At 42.2% G+C, this 19271-nt stretch overlaps 1 protein-coding gene across 5 annotated transcripts in view; it reads right to left on the reverse strand.

The window, feature by feature from the left end:
• Positions 1-18853, reverse strand: part of GOLIM4 (golgi integral membrane protein 4) — a 79793-nt gene extending 60940 nt beyond the window's left edge. For 3 of the 5 annotated variants that reach the window (XM_036444484.2, XM_036444477.2, XM_036444476.2), the window contains exons 1-2: positions 18707-18853; positions 18460-18656 (exon numbers count right to left, since the gene is read on the reverse strand). In XM_036444484.2, the coding sequence (XP_036300377.1) occupies positions 18460-18646 (187 nt within the window). In that variant the 5' untranslated portion in view covers positions 18647-18656; positions 18707-18853. The other 2 variants (XM_045583658.1, XM_045583657.1) reach the window with 1 other exon arrangement.
• Between the last annotated feature and the right edge of the window lie 418 nt (positions 18854-19271).

Here is a 19271-nt window from a genome sequence, read left to right on the forward strand (position 1 = left end):
TTCAAAACTTCATAGGTATGAACTAATTAATGCTGGGAGGGGGAGCCGTATGAATTAGTAAACTTCTTGAATTAAGGAAGAGTTCAGTAAGTATAATTTTAATTGATTTATTGGAGTGACACTAGTAATAAAATGACATGGGTTTCAGGCATACAATTCTGTAATACATCCTCTGTATATTATACTAGAGGACCTGACTTGCAGAGTAGCCCAGCCCCCCTGCCTGTGTCTGCTCCTGGCCGCCCGAGCTGCCCCACTGGCTCGGACAGGCCCCCATGCCTCTGTCTCCGTGTCTGCTCCAGGCCTCACCTGCACACGCAACCTCCTCCTGTCTGCTCATGAGCTGTTATGGAGTCTGGCCTAATTTTCATATTACCTCTCTAGAAAGATAGATAGATAGATAGATAGATAGATAGATAGATAGATAGATAGAGAGACAGACAGATGATAGAGTGTTCACCTCTCCAAGTCAAGTTTTCTTCCATCACTATTTATCCCCTTAGACACTTTTCTACCTCCACCAACCCTTGCTGCCAAGCCCTGCTTTCCCTTTGGTAATCACCATGGTATTATCTATTCTGTGAGATTGTCTTTCTTTCTTTCCTTTCTTCCTTCTTTTCTTCCTTTCTTTTCTTCCTTTCTTCCTTTCTTCCTTTCTTCCTTTCTTCCTTTCTTTTCTTTCCTTCCTTCCTTCCTTCCTTCCTTCCTTCCTTCCTTCCTTCCTTCCTTCCTTTTTTTCTTTCTCCCTTCCCTCCCTTCCCTCCCTCCCTCCCTCTCTCTCTCTCTCTCTCTCTCTCTCTCTCTCTCTCTCTCTCTCTCTCTCTCTCTCTCTCTCTCTCTTTCTTTTCCGGCTTCATTCTTTCACCTTTTTACCCATTCCCACAGCCCCCTCTCCCTCTGACAGCTGTCAGTCTATTTTCTGTGTTGCTTTTGAGCACTAATGCTTTTAGGGCCTGCCTGAATCTACAGATAAGAATCATCCATTAATTCTTTGGCTAGGAGGCTATCTTCCCTTCTTATGTTCCCAAATATTTAGAAATCTGTTCATTTAAAAAGGGATAGGTTTTCACTTACACAAGTATTTTATTAGTTAGTGTTTTCTAGCATAATCTGTATGAAAGGCAAACCACAGCCTAACACAAGTTATCACAGGTTATGAAGGCGATATTTAGGAGCTGTTTATGGATCAATCCTAAGAACACTTTGCCCTTTTTGCTGCTTATATCCAATAAAGCAAAAACAATGCTGTGAAATTTACTGTGTATCAACAAACTGCTGAGCATGAGTCACTACAGGTAATTCTTATTTTCATTACTGTTCATGTAAGCTAGCAGCTCAGAATTTAAACTCCCCAAATTGTAACTAAGAAGAGCTCTCAAGGCTAGCTTAAGCACCACCAGGTGCTGCGTTCACTCCATAATTTTCCTGCCGAGAACTTAGTTATACTTCGGACCCTTCCAGGGACAGGCTGTGTGCCCAAACGAGGGAGATTGCGAACATGTTTCAGGAAATAAATTTAACAAAAGGCAGTAACTGAACCTGTTCTAATTTCTTTTAAAATAGATAAGTTGATTACTTTAAAAACTACCGCTTTAAACAATACAAATGGAAAAAGAATGTATGGCGGAGAGAAAAGTCAGCTCATATCCGGGCAGGCCGTAGGGCAGCTTATCATTAGCTGAACAATACCAGTGCTCGTGTTTTGAACACAAAGTTTTAGTTATTTTTATTTTGGATCACATTTTTAAATTTATATTAATAATACACATACAGACAGGATAAGGATATTAAATTAGTCCTAGGAGAGGGGTAATAATAAGATAACAATTTTGCAAATGCTCTCAAAACAGTCCTTCAATTGTACAATCTTACTCAAAATAGTCATCAAGTTCATTAAGAAACTGCTAATCCTTGAAACACACACAAACACACACACACACACACACACACACACACACACCAGAACAAAACAACAGGCATTGACCTTACCCAAATATTCGTCAATAGTAGAATCGATAAATTGTGATTGACTTACACAATGGCATACTAATAGAAGCAAACAATCTATGCATGTAACAGCTCGGGTGGATCTCACAAACAATGTTAAGCAAAAGAAGCCAGACATAAGAGTGTACATTATTTGAGTTCCTTTATGTAAGGTGAAAAAACAGGCAAAATTAGTCAATGGTGATTGTTTTTAGGAGGTGGGGGCAGTGACTGAAGTGGTTCAAGGGAACTTCAAGTGCTGGTATTGTTTTGTGTTTTGATCAGGTTGCTGGTGCACAAATGTTTTCAAAAATCAGGCTCCATGGTTACAATTTGTGCACTTTTATGTATATATGTTACAATTCATAGTTCAATAACTAAAATGTCAAAATAGGAAATGTTAGAGTTGATTGGGCTATTCTCATACCCAGTGTTTTATTTGTGAAGTTTTTGCTTCCTTCTTATCTTGTTAAATATAAGAACACAATATATTAGGTGTAAAAGTAATTTTGTCTAGTTTTAAAGCTACAATGTGTAATTAATTTTAGACTATGTGTCTTATACATCTGTGCCAAAATCAAGTACAATGTTATTTTAATGGTATTAAAAATTAAAAGTAGTCATATGTGTCATGAATATTAATTTTATCTTTAAAATCACCTGTATTGCAGAAACCGGTTTGGCTCAATGGATAGAGTGTTGGCTTGGGGACTGAAAGGTCCCGGGTTCGATTCCGGTCAAGGGCATGTACCTTGGTTGCGGGCATATCCCCAGTAGGGGGTGTGCAAGAGGCAGCTGATCGATGACTCTCTCTCATCGATGTTCCTAACTCTCTATCTCTCTCCCTTCCTCTCTGTACAAAATCAATAAAATATATATATTTTTTAAAGATCACCTGTATTATATAGTACTTGATAATACACAAAGCTGAATTTTCTTTTACATCAAATCACTTCTGTATCAGATGCCACATAAAAATGAGGAAAACTAAATCACTACAGGAGTTTGTGAGATTGTATATTATAATGAAAATGTGTTGAGGATTAGAAGGATAGCTGGGTAACACTTTAGTCACGGAGAAAAAATATGGTTATAACTATGGGTATCTGCCGACACACATCACACCGGCCATCAGCCACCGGTGGGCTCTGCCAGGCTAGCACTATACAACAGAAGCACACCGTGAATCACCTGTGTAATTTTAAATGTCTAGCAGTTGCAACTTTTTAAAAAGTAGAAAGTATCTGTACAGTGTAATCCACCAATTATATCTATTGCAAGACAACCGTTAACGGAAATGTAGTGTCACCAAAACAATAAAGTTGTGTTGGACAGAAAAATATTTTACAATACTTCTGCTTTAATTTCTAAATTTAAATGAATTAAAATGTAAAATTCAGTTCCTCAGGCACACTAGCTGCATTGTAAGTGCTTTTGCCACACATGGCCACGGCTACACTGGGAAGCACAGATGTCAAGTCACTCTGTCTTTCTGAGGCTCGCTTTCTTCATTGATAAACCAAAGAAGCTAATCCAGATAAAGAGTCCCGTTAGAATCTTTGCCAACTGAAGCCCACATGTTCCGTTCAAAATGCGAGCCATTCACGATGCAGGAATGCAGCTCAGTGTCCAGGGATCTGAAGACTTCAAAGTCGGGAATCGGATGTTTACATAAAATATCGTTTTCCTTGTAGACAACTACTGTGAAATTTTTCAGAGTGCTGTGTAGGCCAAACCAAAACATAACCATATGCTGCTCTTTGCAACCTGGGTTCTACAAACATTCTCTCCGGCTCCACCAATCTATGATTTATTTAGGAGTGATGTGACTTCTACATCTGGAAACTGAAAATCACAGCTGGACAATCAGTTGAGTGGTGAGCTTCAAAGTTCACTCTGGAGTCAGGATGAAGCCACAGTTGCTATCAGGAGGTGACATCCTGTGGTGAAAGTAGCAGGAGCTTAAGCCCTGTCTACATCCCAGCATGCATAGGAGTCCAAAAAAAAAAAAAAAAAAATCACCCCAAGGTAAAGAACCACCCAAGCCCCTATTTTTGCATCAAGAACAATGGGCCAGAGAGAAAGGGTAGAGAAGCCAAGGGCCAGAGAGAAAGGGTAGAGAAGTCAAGCTCACCACAGTGACTACTGGTCTTAATACATTGGAACCCAATCTCCATGGAGCCTCCCAGGATCCTCCAGGGCCTGTGCGATCCAATATGGAACAAGGAAAACATGATACTGATGTAAAAAGCTGTAGAAGTGAAGCAGGAGGGAGTAGCTTGAGCAGCCACTAGCACCTTCCTTAGTCATAGAGATGGGAAGGGGTGAGGGCTGGCAGGTAGACTCCGAGGAGACCAGTTCTCTAATCCAGGTGAGGCACCATCTGGGAATATTGACTGTTTGACAGAATCCTTAAGTAGGGGTGTCAAACTCAATCAGAGAAGGGGCCAAAATCTAAAATCCAGCCTAAGTCGTGGGCCGAATGGTTTACTGAACAGTCATAAACTGTCATTGTGATGGAAACGCAGCGGAGTGCAGTGATGACAGCGCGGTGCGGGCCACATTGCAGGGCCTGGCGAGACGGATTTGGCCCGCGGGCCTTGTGTTTGACACATGTGCTTAAAGGACTGAGTTCTCTCCAAGAGACAAAGTCAGAAAGAAATTGTTTTGTGATTACTGTTAAAACCTCACTATAGTGAGTTTCAGGCAAGGGAGCCATGGAAACTGAGGATTAGTCAGGGCCCGGAGTTAGGATTCAAGCAATGTGAGCATCAATACCAACTGTGGCACTGGCTGGCTGTGGGACTTCCGTTTCTCCAAATTTAAACTGGTCACAATATGGCATGTTTTGTTTTATTCTATAACACAGTGTTGTTGGTTCTTTTTTTTTTGGGGGGGGGGGTGTTGAAGGGGGGGATGATATCATGAATATAAAGCAATTTGAAAAGTATAAATTTCTCATGTAATTGCAAGACTCCTTTTTAGTACTTATGAAGCAATTACAAATGGATTCTAAGAAATGCAACTATTAAATGCCATTTAGGTCCCTAATTAGGATTCTTCTTAAATTTGAGGGGGTGGCTTTAAGGGGACAGTAGTGACTACTGCTACTGCATTACAAATCCAACTACTTTCTAAAGGGTTCATGGGATAGGACCAGGAGAGGTCAAATTCCAAGGTGGACTTAAAAATACCTCAGAGGAACTTGCCCTAAAGCAGTGGTTCTTAACCTTTTTCAGGTCACCGAGGCTTTGAGAATCTGATAAAAGCTATGGCTTCTGTCTTAGAAGATGGCACATATACAAAAGTGACATAGTTTCAGGAAGTTCATGGACCCCCATGGATGCCACATGAAAATGCCACCCTGAAGGAAGAGAAAGTCAGAGACAAGATCCACAATGTGGTCTTAGGAATGAGTTGTAAGAATAGCTGGAGGCCAGAAATACAACAAAGCAGCCTTTCTTTAAAGGTGCAGCCTGTACTCAAAGTGTAGCTACTGTGGGACCACAGATGAGGATTTCTTAGGTTGGACTCACAAACACCATCATTCTAGCTAACTCCTAGTTTCTGCTTCCTTGGACAGTTTCAACAGAAAAGAGCTTCCTTTGGCTCAATCCATTTGGACCCTAATCAATCCAGGAAATAAAAGACATACTCAAAAACAAAATTTTAACCTGTAAATCTCCCTAAGAATCACAATACACATTAGTACTACAGCGTGGAACATGGAGGGAATTCGTTTTGGGGATGGAGAGCAGAGACCATACGTCACAGGAGATTATGATATCTACATGATCATCACCAAGAGAAGTCCACAGTAACATAAAGTAACCATGAATATCATGGTAGTTACCTGGCACCCATATAAATAGGCATGGGGTAGAGAGACAATCACTGATTCAACAGAAATTCAACAGTCACTTCTCACTGACAAGAACAGAACTCTCCTTAACTGTTGAATGGAATATGGCCTCAAACATTTTGAAAAAATATTCTCTATCAAATTCCCAATTTCTCATTTACACTAATAAGAGTAGCATGCTAACTGACCATACTTTGTGAGACCCACCAGCCAATCAAGAGTGAGTATGCAAATTAACCCAACAAAGATGGCAGGTTAATTTGCATATGCAGGTCCAAGTGGCTGGGGGTGAGGTCAGTCTCTGAGCAGCTTGGGCAGGTGGAAAGGCAGCTGGGCTGGAGCAAAAAGGCAGCTCAGGCCGGAGCAAAGGCAGCCAACAGCCAGGGGAAGAAAGGCCCATTCTTGCATCAGTCTTCTCACATTGTAACTATATTCAGCCCAGTCAAAAGGGAAATAGAAATCTTTACTTCATGTATTTCTAATTACTAAAATATGTTAAGAAGAATGAGATCATACCATGAATTTGAAATTACAATTGTTCAGAAAACATGTAATGACTTTTTTATAATATGCTTTTATGTCTATTTTTATTTCAATATCACAAAAGAATTCTCATATAATGCAATATTTTAAACTTGACTTTCAAAGTAGTCATTTTAAACTTGACATTCAAAGTAGATGAATGAACAAGTTGAAGTTGTCATTCCACTTACATTTTCTTTAAATAAAAGATTTTGTTATCCAAGACCAGTAAAACTCTATAAAAAATTATCTTCTGACTATTCAATAGCAAGGTGTTCACCAAGGACCGCAGTCTATAAAGTCAGAAAGAACATCCAGAAGCATGTGAAAATACTGTATGAACTAACATACTGCACTGCATTCCTACTTGCCAATGAAATACAGGCCTTTGTAGCAAAAGTTTTCATATTTTGTCAATAGATTTTGAAACTCCCCAAGGACATGACACCTTCCACTTTGGGATTTCTCTTGATAGCCTACAAGTTGGGGTTGTACTTCAGAGAGTTACCTAGACCTCTCTTTGAATCTTAATTCCTGTAGATAAGATGCTTTAGACACCAATTTCCTTCTGGAGGCCATGATTTCAAATGCCACTTCCTACTTCAAATTATATGGTAAATCCCATTTTAATATGTAGCAAAACATTTTTTCAGAATCATTAGGTTGCATAATCCAAGACTACTTAGAACAGTTGCTGGTACATATCGATAATAGAAAGTGTCCAATAAATGTGAGCTTGTGAGGACTTTGGTAATGATAAAACGGTGATGCTTTATCACTTTCAAGATGATCAGGTTATTAAAATACTTTCCCTTTCATCTTGGGTTCTCATGTTATAAATTCCATGTTGGTGACACGGAAAGTCCTACAAAAAGGCCCAGATGGGCAGGATTGAAAGCAGACCTTCTGAGGCCTGCCAATCACGTTGTGAATTCTGAAAGATTCTTGAATCCCAGTTGAGTTTTGAGAAGATTTCAAAGCTAATCAGCAGCTTCCTCATGTGACATTCATGACAGATCTTGGGAGAATCACCCAGCAAAGCCCAATTTCCTTTCCCAGAGAGATTGTAAGATAACGCTTGTTGTTTTAAGGAAATTTAGTTTGGAGATGATTTGCTGTCTCCTTGGACAGTTTCAACAGAAAAGACCTTCCTTTTTTTCTGTTGCTGTGCAACAGGGTAGCCAATACAGATTTTGGAAGTTAAGTGCTGCCTTAACCAATATCTCAGAGGTGGGAGCAGCACTGAGGCTGTGTAGCGGGCCTTACGAGGGCTGCAAGTAGAGGATAAGGTGCCCTGAGCACAGTGTCCACAGAATTCTGGCTCTGAAAGGATTGCTAGAGGCGCAAATGAAAGTAAAGAAAATTTTCTTGGAAGCTGGAAATTATGTAGTGGTAGAAGGCTTCCCAATACCCACACTTCCATATAGGTGCATGACCAGCAGTACCTATGAGAAGTAAAAAATGAACGGGGTGTTTTACCTAAGATTTCCCAGCAAAATGTTGAAGATGCAACCTGGTTTCTTCTTGTTCCTTACAGTAAACTGAGAGAAGGAAGGGTTACTAAACAGAAAGGAGGCAGGATGTGATGGTTCTGAGCTTTCTCGACCTCCTTTGACTACAAACAAGGCTAAAATTAAGAAATAGCTTCCAAGCAAAGATCAAATCCAGGGAACTGTTAGAAAAGAAAAAGAAAAAAAAGAACATGATGGAGATGGAGAGTGTGGCTTTTGCAATCCTTGTGAAGAGCTTGGAAATGCGATGTCTCAGAATGATTCAGCCAGACCACAGCAAAAGTTTAAGGCTGTGACTAGCAGGTCCTTTAATAGGCCTTTGGGAAGATAAAGGATGAGGTCTCTCCTTAGTCTCAGCAGAAGCCCAAGGTAGAGAAGAATTTACTTTCAACAAATATGTGGGTGTGGTTTTTGTCTAGCAGAGTAAGCACCCAGTTTCACAGAAGACCCACAAAAGTTTTGAGAGCATTTTATCAGCAGAAACTGCCAATTTGGCCTCAGAGGGACAAAGATCGCACTGGGCGCAAAACGGCTATAGATCCCGAAAGTTCTACTGGCAGGAAGCAGGCTGAGGAAACTCAGAAACAGGCATATGACACCTTCCAATGAAAAAAGGAAGGATGATTCAGAGAGTGGAACCGATAGCCAAACAGAGGAATGAAAATTCATGGAAAAGTAGTCCCAGGCCTGAAAATCTACGCAAGGACCATGTATTTGCCCAGCTGGATTTTGGAAGTGCAATGAACCAGTGAGTCCTACATACCTTGGACTTTCTGCTTTGATGAACAAGAATATGGCGGCATCTTATGCGTGTCCCCCGCTCCTATCCCCCCACCCCGTTGTATGTTGGTTGTTTCAAGGTCAGAATACTGGACACCTTAGTTTCACAGGCCTGCAGATGAAGAGGAACTAGACCTGATACACTGTCATTCTGCAGTGTTTTGGCCTGGGAGTGCTTATCCAGAGGACATGTCAGTCCTCTGGATAAGCACTCCTGGAGAAATTAAGCCCAAGGAGCTTCAACCACAACCAGATCAAACTTAGGAGTTCTGGATTTTGAGCTGATGCTCACCTATATAGCAAAGAGAATTTATTTTTCATCTTCTAATAAAAGTGATGTGTGACATCAGTACAATTTAACATGTTTTAATAGCTTCAAACCTTTAAAAAGGATATAAAGTCCTTTTAAAAATCCCCTTGAAATGTTTGTTCATAGGTTAAGACAGTGGTCGGCAAAACTCATTAATGTCAACAGAGCCAAACACCAACAGTACAACGATTGAAATTTCTTTTGAAAGCTGAAAATTGACTTCTGGGCATGGGCCACAAAGTTTCAATCCCACTGTACCTACATGTCTGCATATGGGATTTTGTGGAAGAATCACACTCAAGGGGCCAAAGAGCCGCATGTGGCTCTCGAGCCACAGTTTGCTGACCACTGGAGATTGATATAATAGAAATTATAGATTCATATTATTAAATCCTAATAATGTAAAACTAGTCTCAAGCTGTTGTCCAGAGAATCCAATCAATGCCAAAGCTCTCTGAAATACCTTAATTTGTAGATTTTTGTTTGTTTGTAACAAAAAACTCTTCCTAAAGGGGCTTAAGTGGGATGCAAAATGGGAAAAAGCAATGTTTATCTCTCAAAATAATTATAGATTTTTCTTAAATTCGCTTGCTCTCAAAGGAAAAGAAATTGTGCCATTCAAATGTTCCATTATGCCTTACTCTGCAGAATGACAGTGTATCTGTTACTTTTCTATTCACTATCATATTGTGACATTTTATATACGAAAAGTTGTTAAAGCAATATAGATATATATATTTTTAAATGTCACACTGTTATAAAAAGCAATTTATTTCCTGCCCACGTCCCTCCAGGCTATGAGCCTATTTAGCGAGGTTTATTAGTGAAGGGCAATGACTGACATGTCCTCTGGATAAGCACTCCCAGGCCAATGAAAGCAAAGAGCACAAATATGCCATTCAGAGAGACACAGCATTGTTAAAAATAGCACCTCCCACTTCTGTCCTGGCTGCCTGGGTGCTGCCTGTGTCCAGAGAGAGCAGAACACCAAGTGGGGTGCAGTTGTACTGGAAGTCAGGGTGCCTGAGACACATGGTAAGTGACTCTTCAGCTTCAGGACTGCTTTCTTAACTGTAAGATGCTGTGTTCATATCAGACCTGAACAGCTAATGCTGTTCACGCAGGTACTCCCAACATGAGTTCTTACTTCAAGCCCACAAAACCTGCATTTCCCACCTCTCCCTACAAAAAACTTCTAAAAAAAAAAAAGAAAAAAAGAAAACTTTTGACTTACATGGCATCCGTGGATGGTAACTGTAAAAGCTACGTGCAATAAAACAATTATTAAATTCTAGTCATGAGGTGTTGGCTCCCTGAAATCTGTCCTCTTTGGGAAAAAAAACAACAAATGAGCAGCTCTATCTAGGGGAGGGTTCTAGAATCCAATTGAGAGTTTCTACTTAATTTGTCAAGAACACACCAAAAGGGAATTCAAAAGGTCGGTTTTCTAATTGTATGATCTGTATGCCACCTGAAACTGAGTCAGTATCATCCAAAATCATCTTTCATAACAGAAGCAAAAGTCCTACACTCTGGAAATCAAATAATCACACTGTTACTTCTGATCTAAATTTTTATCTTGAATCCTCATATGACTCACCTAACCTACTTTCTCAAAACCAGCAATACTGTCATGAGACACTAAGTTAATTTTTTAGGTCAATGGAGTAAGTACTGAGGAAAGAACATGAGCTAGGAAGTCACATTACGGTTCTAAACTGTTTCGTTGGATTTGACCTTGATACTGGCAGGTTAACCTCTCTGAGCCTCAGATTGCTCATTCTCATTAAAGTGCCTGTGTCACTATTAAATGAGAAAAAGCCTGTACCTGACTACAGTAGACAATCAATAAACGCTATGTACTTAAAATCATTTAATTCCTTCAAATAAATTTTAAAATTTTACCTTAATACAGTCATTTCAAGTAACAGCAGCTTAGGAGGACAATATAGTTTGCCATTTTATAATAAAGTTACATTACAGCCCTAACTGGCTTGGCTCAGTGGATAGAGCATCAGCCTGCGGACTGAAGGGTCCCGGGGTCAATTCCGGTCAAGGGCATGTACCTTGGTTGCAGGCACATCCCCAGTGGGGTGTGTGCAGGAAGCAGCTGATTGATGTTTCTAACTCTCTATCCTTCTCCCTTTCTCTCTGTAAAAATCAATAACTATGTCTTTAAAAAAAATAAAAATAAAGTTACATTACATATAAAACTTTCACTCCTAACAAAGCCAAAAACCCACAAACCACTGACTGGCAAAAGAAGTAAAAACACTTTGTTCTGAATGATAAAATAACAACATTCAGTGGTCAAAATGAAAACAGCAACTCTTACTTGCAACTATGTAAAGCGTTTTCAGATCTTATTCTTTCTCCCGAAAGGGTCAAAACAATGGAAAGGACAGAATGATTTTCAATCTGTGTGCCGCAAGGATTTTTAAAACACCCAATACCTGTGGCTTAGTTGGTTGGGCATGTCCCTTGCATCAAAGGGTTGCCAGTTCAATCCCAGGGGAGGGCACATGCCTCAGATGTGAGCTCAGTCCCTGGTAGGGAACTTGCAGGAGGCAACCAACCAAAGTTTCTCTTTCCCTTCCTCCCTCTCTAAAAAGTAATACTAAGATTTACAAATAAACATACAATACCTCACTATAGTTTAGTCAGGGGCACAGAGCTCTTTTCCCTTAGATTGTCAAAAAAAAAAACAAAAAAAAAAAACTGACAGCAGCCAACACAATAATAGCCTCCCAGTGTGAAAATCAAAATTATACCTATTTTTTGTCAGAATGACAAAAAAACATAATTATGTTTTGGTGTGGGGCAGAATTTCAGCGATCAGTTACATGTGCCATGAGATGAAAAAGGCTGAAAATAGCTGTACTAGTTATAGCAAACGATAGCCAAATAACCACGTGATACTAATCCAGCAACAGCAGACCTGGTCACCCAATCATTGCCGTTGTTATTCGCTCCAGCATTCATGTTGTGCACTTTTAAGTGTATTATTTCTAACCCATACAAGTGTGCAAGATAGTCATTGTTATCCCCAATTAAATATAAAGAAACTGAAGTTCAGAGAGGTCAAGGTCATTCCACCAGCAAACACCAGAAATGCATTCACACTGTGTCTGATGCCAAACCCACTCTCCTTTCATTGATCCCCGTTTCTTTTCAGGGCAGAGTGATGTAAGCAAGAATGTGTCAATGCTTGGAAGATCATGCACTGGTGTTAGTCCCCTTTTCTTTCTCCCCACTTCAGATTTCTCTCAAATCCTTTGTATTTTGGTCGCCGGAAGCTTCCGTCGTCACTTCCTCAATTCCAGTTCACTCATTCCTAAAGTCACTGAAACCCATGCCCTTGTGCCTCAGTCCTATAAGAAACTGCATTTGGAAAAGCAGGAGAATTTTTTTTTTTTTAATATAATTTCAAGGTTAGGTTTTCAGCCCTCCTGGTACTTAAGCTAAAGGCTCACGGATAATGAGCGATTTTCTTACATTACCTTACATGTCAACCAATAATGCCCTGTTCCCATTTACGGGGATGACTAAGGCAGACGCAATGTGTGGAATCAAATATTTCTGCAGTTACATATATTCAACAGAATGTATACTTGAGGACATTTTTCAAAAAGTGTCTAGAAGTTTTTTTCTCTTTTATTCAGGAAATGGATTTTAAGGCAGGGTTTTGCATAGAAATAAAAACTACTGAGCCCAGAAAGTATTTTTGTTCTTTTCTTTTTCTTTTCTTTTTTTCAGCCTTGCCGAAGCAAGGCCTTCAAAAATTAGGTTGTCTCCTCTCATAAAATGGAAGAGAGAGAGTATCTGTTCTATTTTTTAAAACACAACAAAATTAAACAAAAACAGCTTGATAAGTAACTCCTTGTAACTGCAGGATGTACTTCAGTGAAAATGCTTTCTTACTAGATACTATCTAACTTTGCACTTGAAAATGAGTAAAATCTTCAACACTCTGCCCACCCCTGTGGGTTTACATTTCTGAGGTCTGTGAACTATTCTAAGGTACATGAGGTTCCCCAATAGTCCAAAGTACAGACTACAGCCTTCTAAGAATTTTATACTGATTAACACTACTGATCCTTGCGATAACCTATTATAAGCACTATTACCCTGATTACTACATACAATGAAAACGAGTCATAGAGAAGTTAAGTAACTTGCAGATGATCACATAGCTATTAGGGGTGGGAGCAAGAAATCAAATTCAATCACTGACTCCTCAGCTCTTATCCACTACGCTGAATTGCCCACCATATATAAAGCCCATTCATTGGCAGAGAGAAAATACCACAAGGTCACAGACCTACTATTTATTGAGCACCTGCTATATTGCCAAGCATCAGGTACTGGAGATGGAAGGATAAAAAAAAAAGCCTGGCTCTGAGCTGAAGGAGACTTTTTCTTTTCTTTTAATTTTTTTTCTCTTTTCCTTTTTTTTTTTAATTTTTAAAAAAATATTTTATTGATTTTTCAGAGAGAGGAAGAGAGAGGGATAGAGAGTTAGAAACATCAATGAGAGAGAATCAGCGATTAGCTGCCTCCTGCACACCCCCAACTAGGGATGTGCCCGCAACCAAAGTACATGCCCTTGACCGGAATCGAACCTGGGAACTTCCAGTCCGCAAGCTGACGCTTTATCCACTGAGCCAAACCAGTTTTGGCTCTCTTTTCCTTTTTTAAACAGATTCAGGGTAGGGTGAAAACCAAGTAACCATTTACAATAAAATGTGTTCAGGCTCTGGCTAGCAAACCATCTGCCTGTTAGGAGAACACAATGCAAAGGGCAACTAACTGAAAAAAAGAAACAATATAACCTTAGAAACTCTAAAGGTTTTTTTTTTATTTATTTTAAACTGTTGCCATACACTTCCCTGGACTTCTCTGGAACAGAAGCATAGAAAACTATCTAAACCTTTCCTTGTTGGTTTCAGGTCATCACTGGGAAGACCAAGCACTACAATAATGTCATACAGCGTTTTAGGAATGAAGGACACCTTGCTCCTACTTTTTTGTTGTTGATTTTGAGAGAGAGGAAAGGAGGGAGACGGAGAGGGGGAGAGAGAAGCATCGATGTGAGAGTGAGAAACATCTATCAGTTGCCTTCCATACACACCCCAACCAGGGATCAAATCTGAAAACTGGGTATGTGCCCTGATCAGGAATGGAGCCTGCCACTTTGGGGTGTATGGGACAACACTCCAACCAACGGAGCCACATAGACCAGGGCTGCTCCTACTTTTAAAACATGTGAACTTGTATCTCACTCCCAGATCTTATTGCATAAGGTTATTGCCTACCTCTAGCCGTTACGCCCTCTCCCAATCTGAAATGACACAGAGGAGAGTTAATCAGTAACCATAGTCCAAGTTTAAAATCTCCCCTTCTTCAGAGTCAAGTACTCAGATTTATGGCAGTTCCTGTTTCCTTCGATGTTCATTCATTTACATACAATAAAAGGAGGTGGCTCACTATGAACACAAATTTTGTGAATTTCAAAAAATTTTACCCATGACAAACCTGGGAAGAGAAAGAGATAAAATATCTTACGTCTAACAGGGACAGTGACTATAGTAACAACCTGTCTTCAATGAGCAGTACCTACTATGTGCTGGGTGTGCTACCAGTTTAATAGGGATTAAGTATTTTAACCCTCACAATACCCCTATGAAATATGTCATTCTAATCTCCAGTAGATAAGAAAAATGAGGCCCATATTCGCATAAAAAGTGGCTGGACTAGAATTCGAACTGCATGCTCAAGAAAAAAAAAAAAGCCGTAAGTGTCTTTGCGGCCAAGCAGGAACAGTACCTGTGTGATGTGGTTCAGTGTTAAGATTATGGAGCTGGCAGGCCGTTGTAATAATCTGGGGTGATTGCCAGGGGGCCCCACCCCCAGTGATGGTGATCTGATTGGTCTGGGAGCTGCCCAGGTAATGCCAAGGGCCAGTCAAAGCCAAGAGCCACTGTGTGTAGACAGAGAGAAGGGTGCATGGCCCACTTGAAAGGAGCTTAAACATGTTTGAAAGATTAAGGAAACACTGGGCTGGTCACAAGTTGTTAGCACAGCCTCTGCCAACAATATGCAACCTCTGTCCCACTCCTAGGCACCAGTGAGGTGCAGTATGGACGGCAGACAGATCAGTACGAAGATATATTTCTATTTAGAGGGGATAGGGTTGCCTAGGCTTGGGACTTCCTCCATGTCGCCCTACCATCTCCTCCTGATGGAACTGTTCTATTATAAAACACACTTGGTGTTAGAGGTAACCAACCGCCTTTCAAAGTAAACTCTGGAGAACAACCCATTCTTAAAGTGAAGATATCCTAAATATGTTCACTTAACAAATGTTTACCTTCAGATTATAGGGCTAAACTACGGAAACATTTCAAGAGTCATATATTTTTTAATGTGTTTTTATTCATTTCAGAGAGGACGGTAGAGAGAGATAGAAATATCAATTTATTGAGCACCTGCTATATTGCAGAGAAAGAATCGATTGGCTGCCTCCTGCACGCCCCAACCAGGGGATTGAGCCCGAAACCCAGACATGTGCTTGATTCATAGGTCGACACTCAATCACTGAGCCATTCCAGGTGGACTCAAGAGTCATGCTTTTTATAGAAGACCACTTATAATTAACGCTGATCTTAATCCAAGACAGATTAAGAGATCTCAGGGAACTAATCAAGTCTTAAGAATAGAGAGTTTAATGCCCTAAGAACAAATGCAGGTGGTACACAGCAAAGCTGAGTCAAGTGTCATTTGTCATTGGAAAAGGGACACAAATCTGCATACCGTCAGAAAAGCTTCATTCTGGGGCCTGCAGATGTGAAATCCAAAATAAACGCTACGGAAGTCAACTGGGAATCCATTTTTAAAAAAGAATACACTGCAGCTTGCTTGGGAAACAATTCCTCATGCTTAATCATGTTATAATAGTTGCAGCGCCACAGCTTAGGAGGAAATGGCAAAAGAGTAAAATTAAGAAATGGACTATAAGGCAAGCCATGCAAACTAACTAGCTACATCTTTTCTTCTGCAGCAAAGCCAATGCTGGCAGTTTAACTGTCTTGTGTTACCCCCACTACCACCGAAAGAAGGCATATAAAAGAAGAAAAGACATTGAAATTGATTTTCAAAATGGAATGCTATTGTACAAATAAAGGCCACGTCTCAGAAAGCAGGAGCTTGGTCAATGAGTATCAACATTGGCAGTTGAGGTAAATCCACTACCTGCACAAAGTATTTTGTTGCTGTTACGTGTTTGGGGTTTTTTTTTCGGAAGCAGAGACTGGGAAGGGAAGCCCGAGAAAGCAGACTAACGTGCTTGGGGTTAAGGTTCTCACCACGGCTTTGGATAATTTTACTGGCTGACTGAATGAATAAATACTGATCTGCTCCTGAGTGTCAGGCACTGTGCGGTGCTGAGCACGTACTGAGGAACATGACAGCACTTGCTCTCACGGGTCTCCGAAAGCAAGAGGCCAAGGCGACAACTTCCCAGAGTTCACCACACAAGCCCCTTCCAGCCACGAGCGTAAAAACCCAGCCCTGCCTCTGTACTATCAGACAGAAAAATGTTCCCTCGGTCTAACTGCACTGAACTTCACAGGGAAGCCGCTGGCGTCATCTAAATGAACAAGTAAATAAATACATATCCATACTCTGAATACCAACTATATTATTCATGGATAAATGTCCACAAGCTAAAAAATTTTTTTAAGTTAAGACTGTACCAAAATAGGTTTTTCCTTTTTGAAGTAAGCCCAGCTCACATATTTTCACTGTCTGTGGCTGTGTCGCTTCAGGAAGCTAAAAATACTTTCCTTTCTGCTAAGTTGGGAAGAGCAAAAAAGACCAAGCAATGGGCCGTGTATCATTTCCACTCATCTTAATTTTTTTTTTTTTTTACTAGAAAACACTCAAAATAGCTGAAGCAACGAAAAGGCATCTGTTTTATATTTGTACACAGACACACTGACAGATACATCCATCCGGCCTGCATCCTCACAGTACTATGAAATAAGCTATATGTGCCTTATCAGCAAAGACTGTCAACATTTCACTATGCACAGCTTTTCGTTATTATTTTGGTTGAAGAGAAGGCTGCGTAAGTGTTGAAAACTAACCCAAATACAAGTAAAAGCTTTCAAAATACACGTACAGGATGATTATGCTCTTACGAAGACAACTTGGTGGTTACTGCACAGTCATGCATCATTTATGTTTCTGACATTTACATTAAGTGAGATTTCAAAAGAGAAGGATGGAACTTTCAGTCTTTCTGCAGGTCTTGCTCAAGTTGTGTTCGCTATGTCTGGTAAAGTGAAAACACTGTATTTCTCTTCTTGGACTTCTCAAAGCTAACTTAAAACACACACAAACAGTGGATAGAGCGTCGTTCTGCAGACTAAAGGGTCCCAGGTTCCATTCTGGTCAAGGGCATGTACATTGATTGCAGGCAGATCCCTGGTAGGGGGTGTGCAGGAGGCAGCTGGTCCATGTTTCTCTCTCATCAATGTTTCTAGCTCTCTGTCCCACTCCCATCCTCTCTGTAAAAAAATCAATAAAAAAATATACATATATATACATATATATGTGTGTGTGTATATGTGTGTGTGTATGTGTGTGGGTATATATATATATATATATATATATATATATGTGTGTGTGTGTGCGTGTATCCACACACACACACACACACACACACATCCCTACCCCTGTGATAAACTAAATGTTACTCGGGAAAACAAACACTTTTCCCCCACGGTAAAAACACACCTGCAGGATGGCAAACAGTGGTAGTATGGACTTTTCCAGTATCTCTAGAGTCCACCCTATTAAGCTCACAGAAACCAGCCTTCACAGGACAGACTAAATGTTACCGTGTAGCTGGAAGCTGTGAGGATTAGGCAATTGTGGCACATTGTGTGCAAAGAGGTAAAAGGTAGCACTGGGCCATTCGTTTTGCGCTGCTGGGAGAGGGCTTAGTTTCCCTTGGAGAGAGAGAAAAAAAAATAGCCCAGTTTGAGAAATCTCTGCCAAACTCCTCATTTCCTGGGATTACTGACAACTTCAAATGAAAAGCCAGTGGCTAGAAGCAGGGAACCATGCCCCCCTGGGATGGGCTGGCAGAAGGGGCGCGAGGGCTGCTGGCTAGCCTGCCTGGACGGCACCGGGCCTTTGGGAAGAGCTGGAAGACAGGAGTCCGTGTGCCCATCCGATGCCCAGTGAGTCCAGGGGCTGGTGCTCCCCATTCCAAAGGGAACCGCCTTTGGAACCCGGATGTCGGGGATGTCCTCTCCCTGTGACACTCGGGGCTCAGTGACCCTGCAGGGCTCGCCTCCGGTGTCCCGGAAGGTCAGAGGTGGCCCCCGCAATGCCAAATTGCTCACCAAAGCCACTTTCCCAGCCAGGGGGGAGGCTCGGGGCAGAGTTGCCCGCCGGCCGGCGCGCCCCGCTCACCGTACCTTGCAGCTGGGCGGAGAGGGACTCCTGGTGCTGCTGGTACTTCTGCGCCACCGCCTCGGCTTTCCGCAGCTGCGCCTGCAGCTCGTAGTAGAGCATCGCGCCGTAGAGGAAGCCGAAGACCACGGTGAGCAGCAGCAGCGTCTGGAAGATCCGCTTCTGCTTGCGGGAGCACATCCCGTTGCCCATCGTCCCCGCCAGACCGGACCGCGCGCCGGGGCCGTGCCCGCCACCGCCGCCGCCGCCGCCGGCCCTTCCTCCCGCCGCCCGGGCAGCGAGCGCTCAGCAGCGGCCGCTGCAGGAGGGGCCGGGGCGCCGCATGGGGCGGGGAGGAGACCGAGACACAAAAGCAAAAGCGGGGCCGACGGGGAAGTGGCGCCCGCTCAGCCCCCGCGCGCCGCGGGGCGCGCAGCCATGGACGCGGGCGCCGCCAAACTTTGGCGAGGAGGCTGGCTCTCCCTCTCCGCGGGTGCCGGGGCCCGCGGGGGCGCCCTCCGCATACTTCGGAGCGGGGTGTCCCGGCCGATCGGTTTCCTGCTCCCCACTTTTTTGGCCCGACTGCCCTCCGGCTGCACTCGCAGTCCCGCCCCGGCCGCTCCCCGCCCCCTCGCGGCGGGTCCCGCTGCGCGCGGCTCGGTGGCCACCCAGGGGGGGTGCGCGCCCCACAAAGGCTCCCGGGCTCCAGGCGGCGGCCCCCGGGATTGGGGGGATTAGAGGGGGCCCGGGGCTCGCCCGGGTGTGGGGGATGGCGGGCCGCTGTCACTCGACGGGGCTGCGGAGCCTTGGCAGCCGCCGCTGCCTCCACCCACCTAAC

Source organism: Pipistrellus kuhlii, unplaced genomic scaffold (genome assembly GCF_014108245.1).
Source record: "Pipistrellus kuhlii isolate mPipKuh1 unplaced genomic scaffold, mPipKuh1.p scaffold_m20_p_2, whole genome shotgun sequence".
Lineage (NCBI taxonomy): Eukaryota > Metazoa > Chordata > Mammalia > Chiroptera > Vespertilionidae > Pipistrellus > Pipistrellus kuhlii.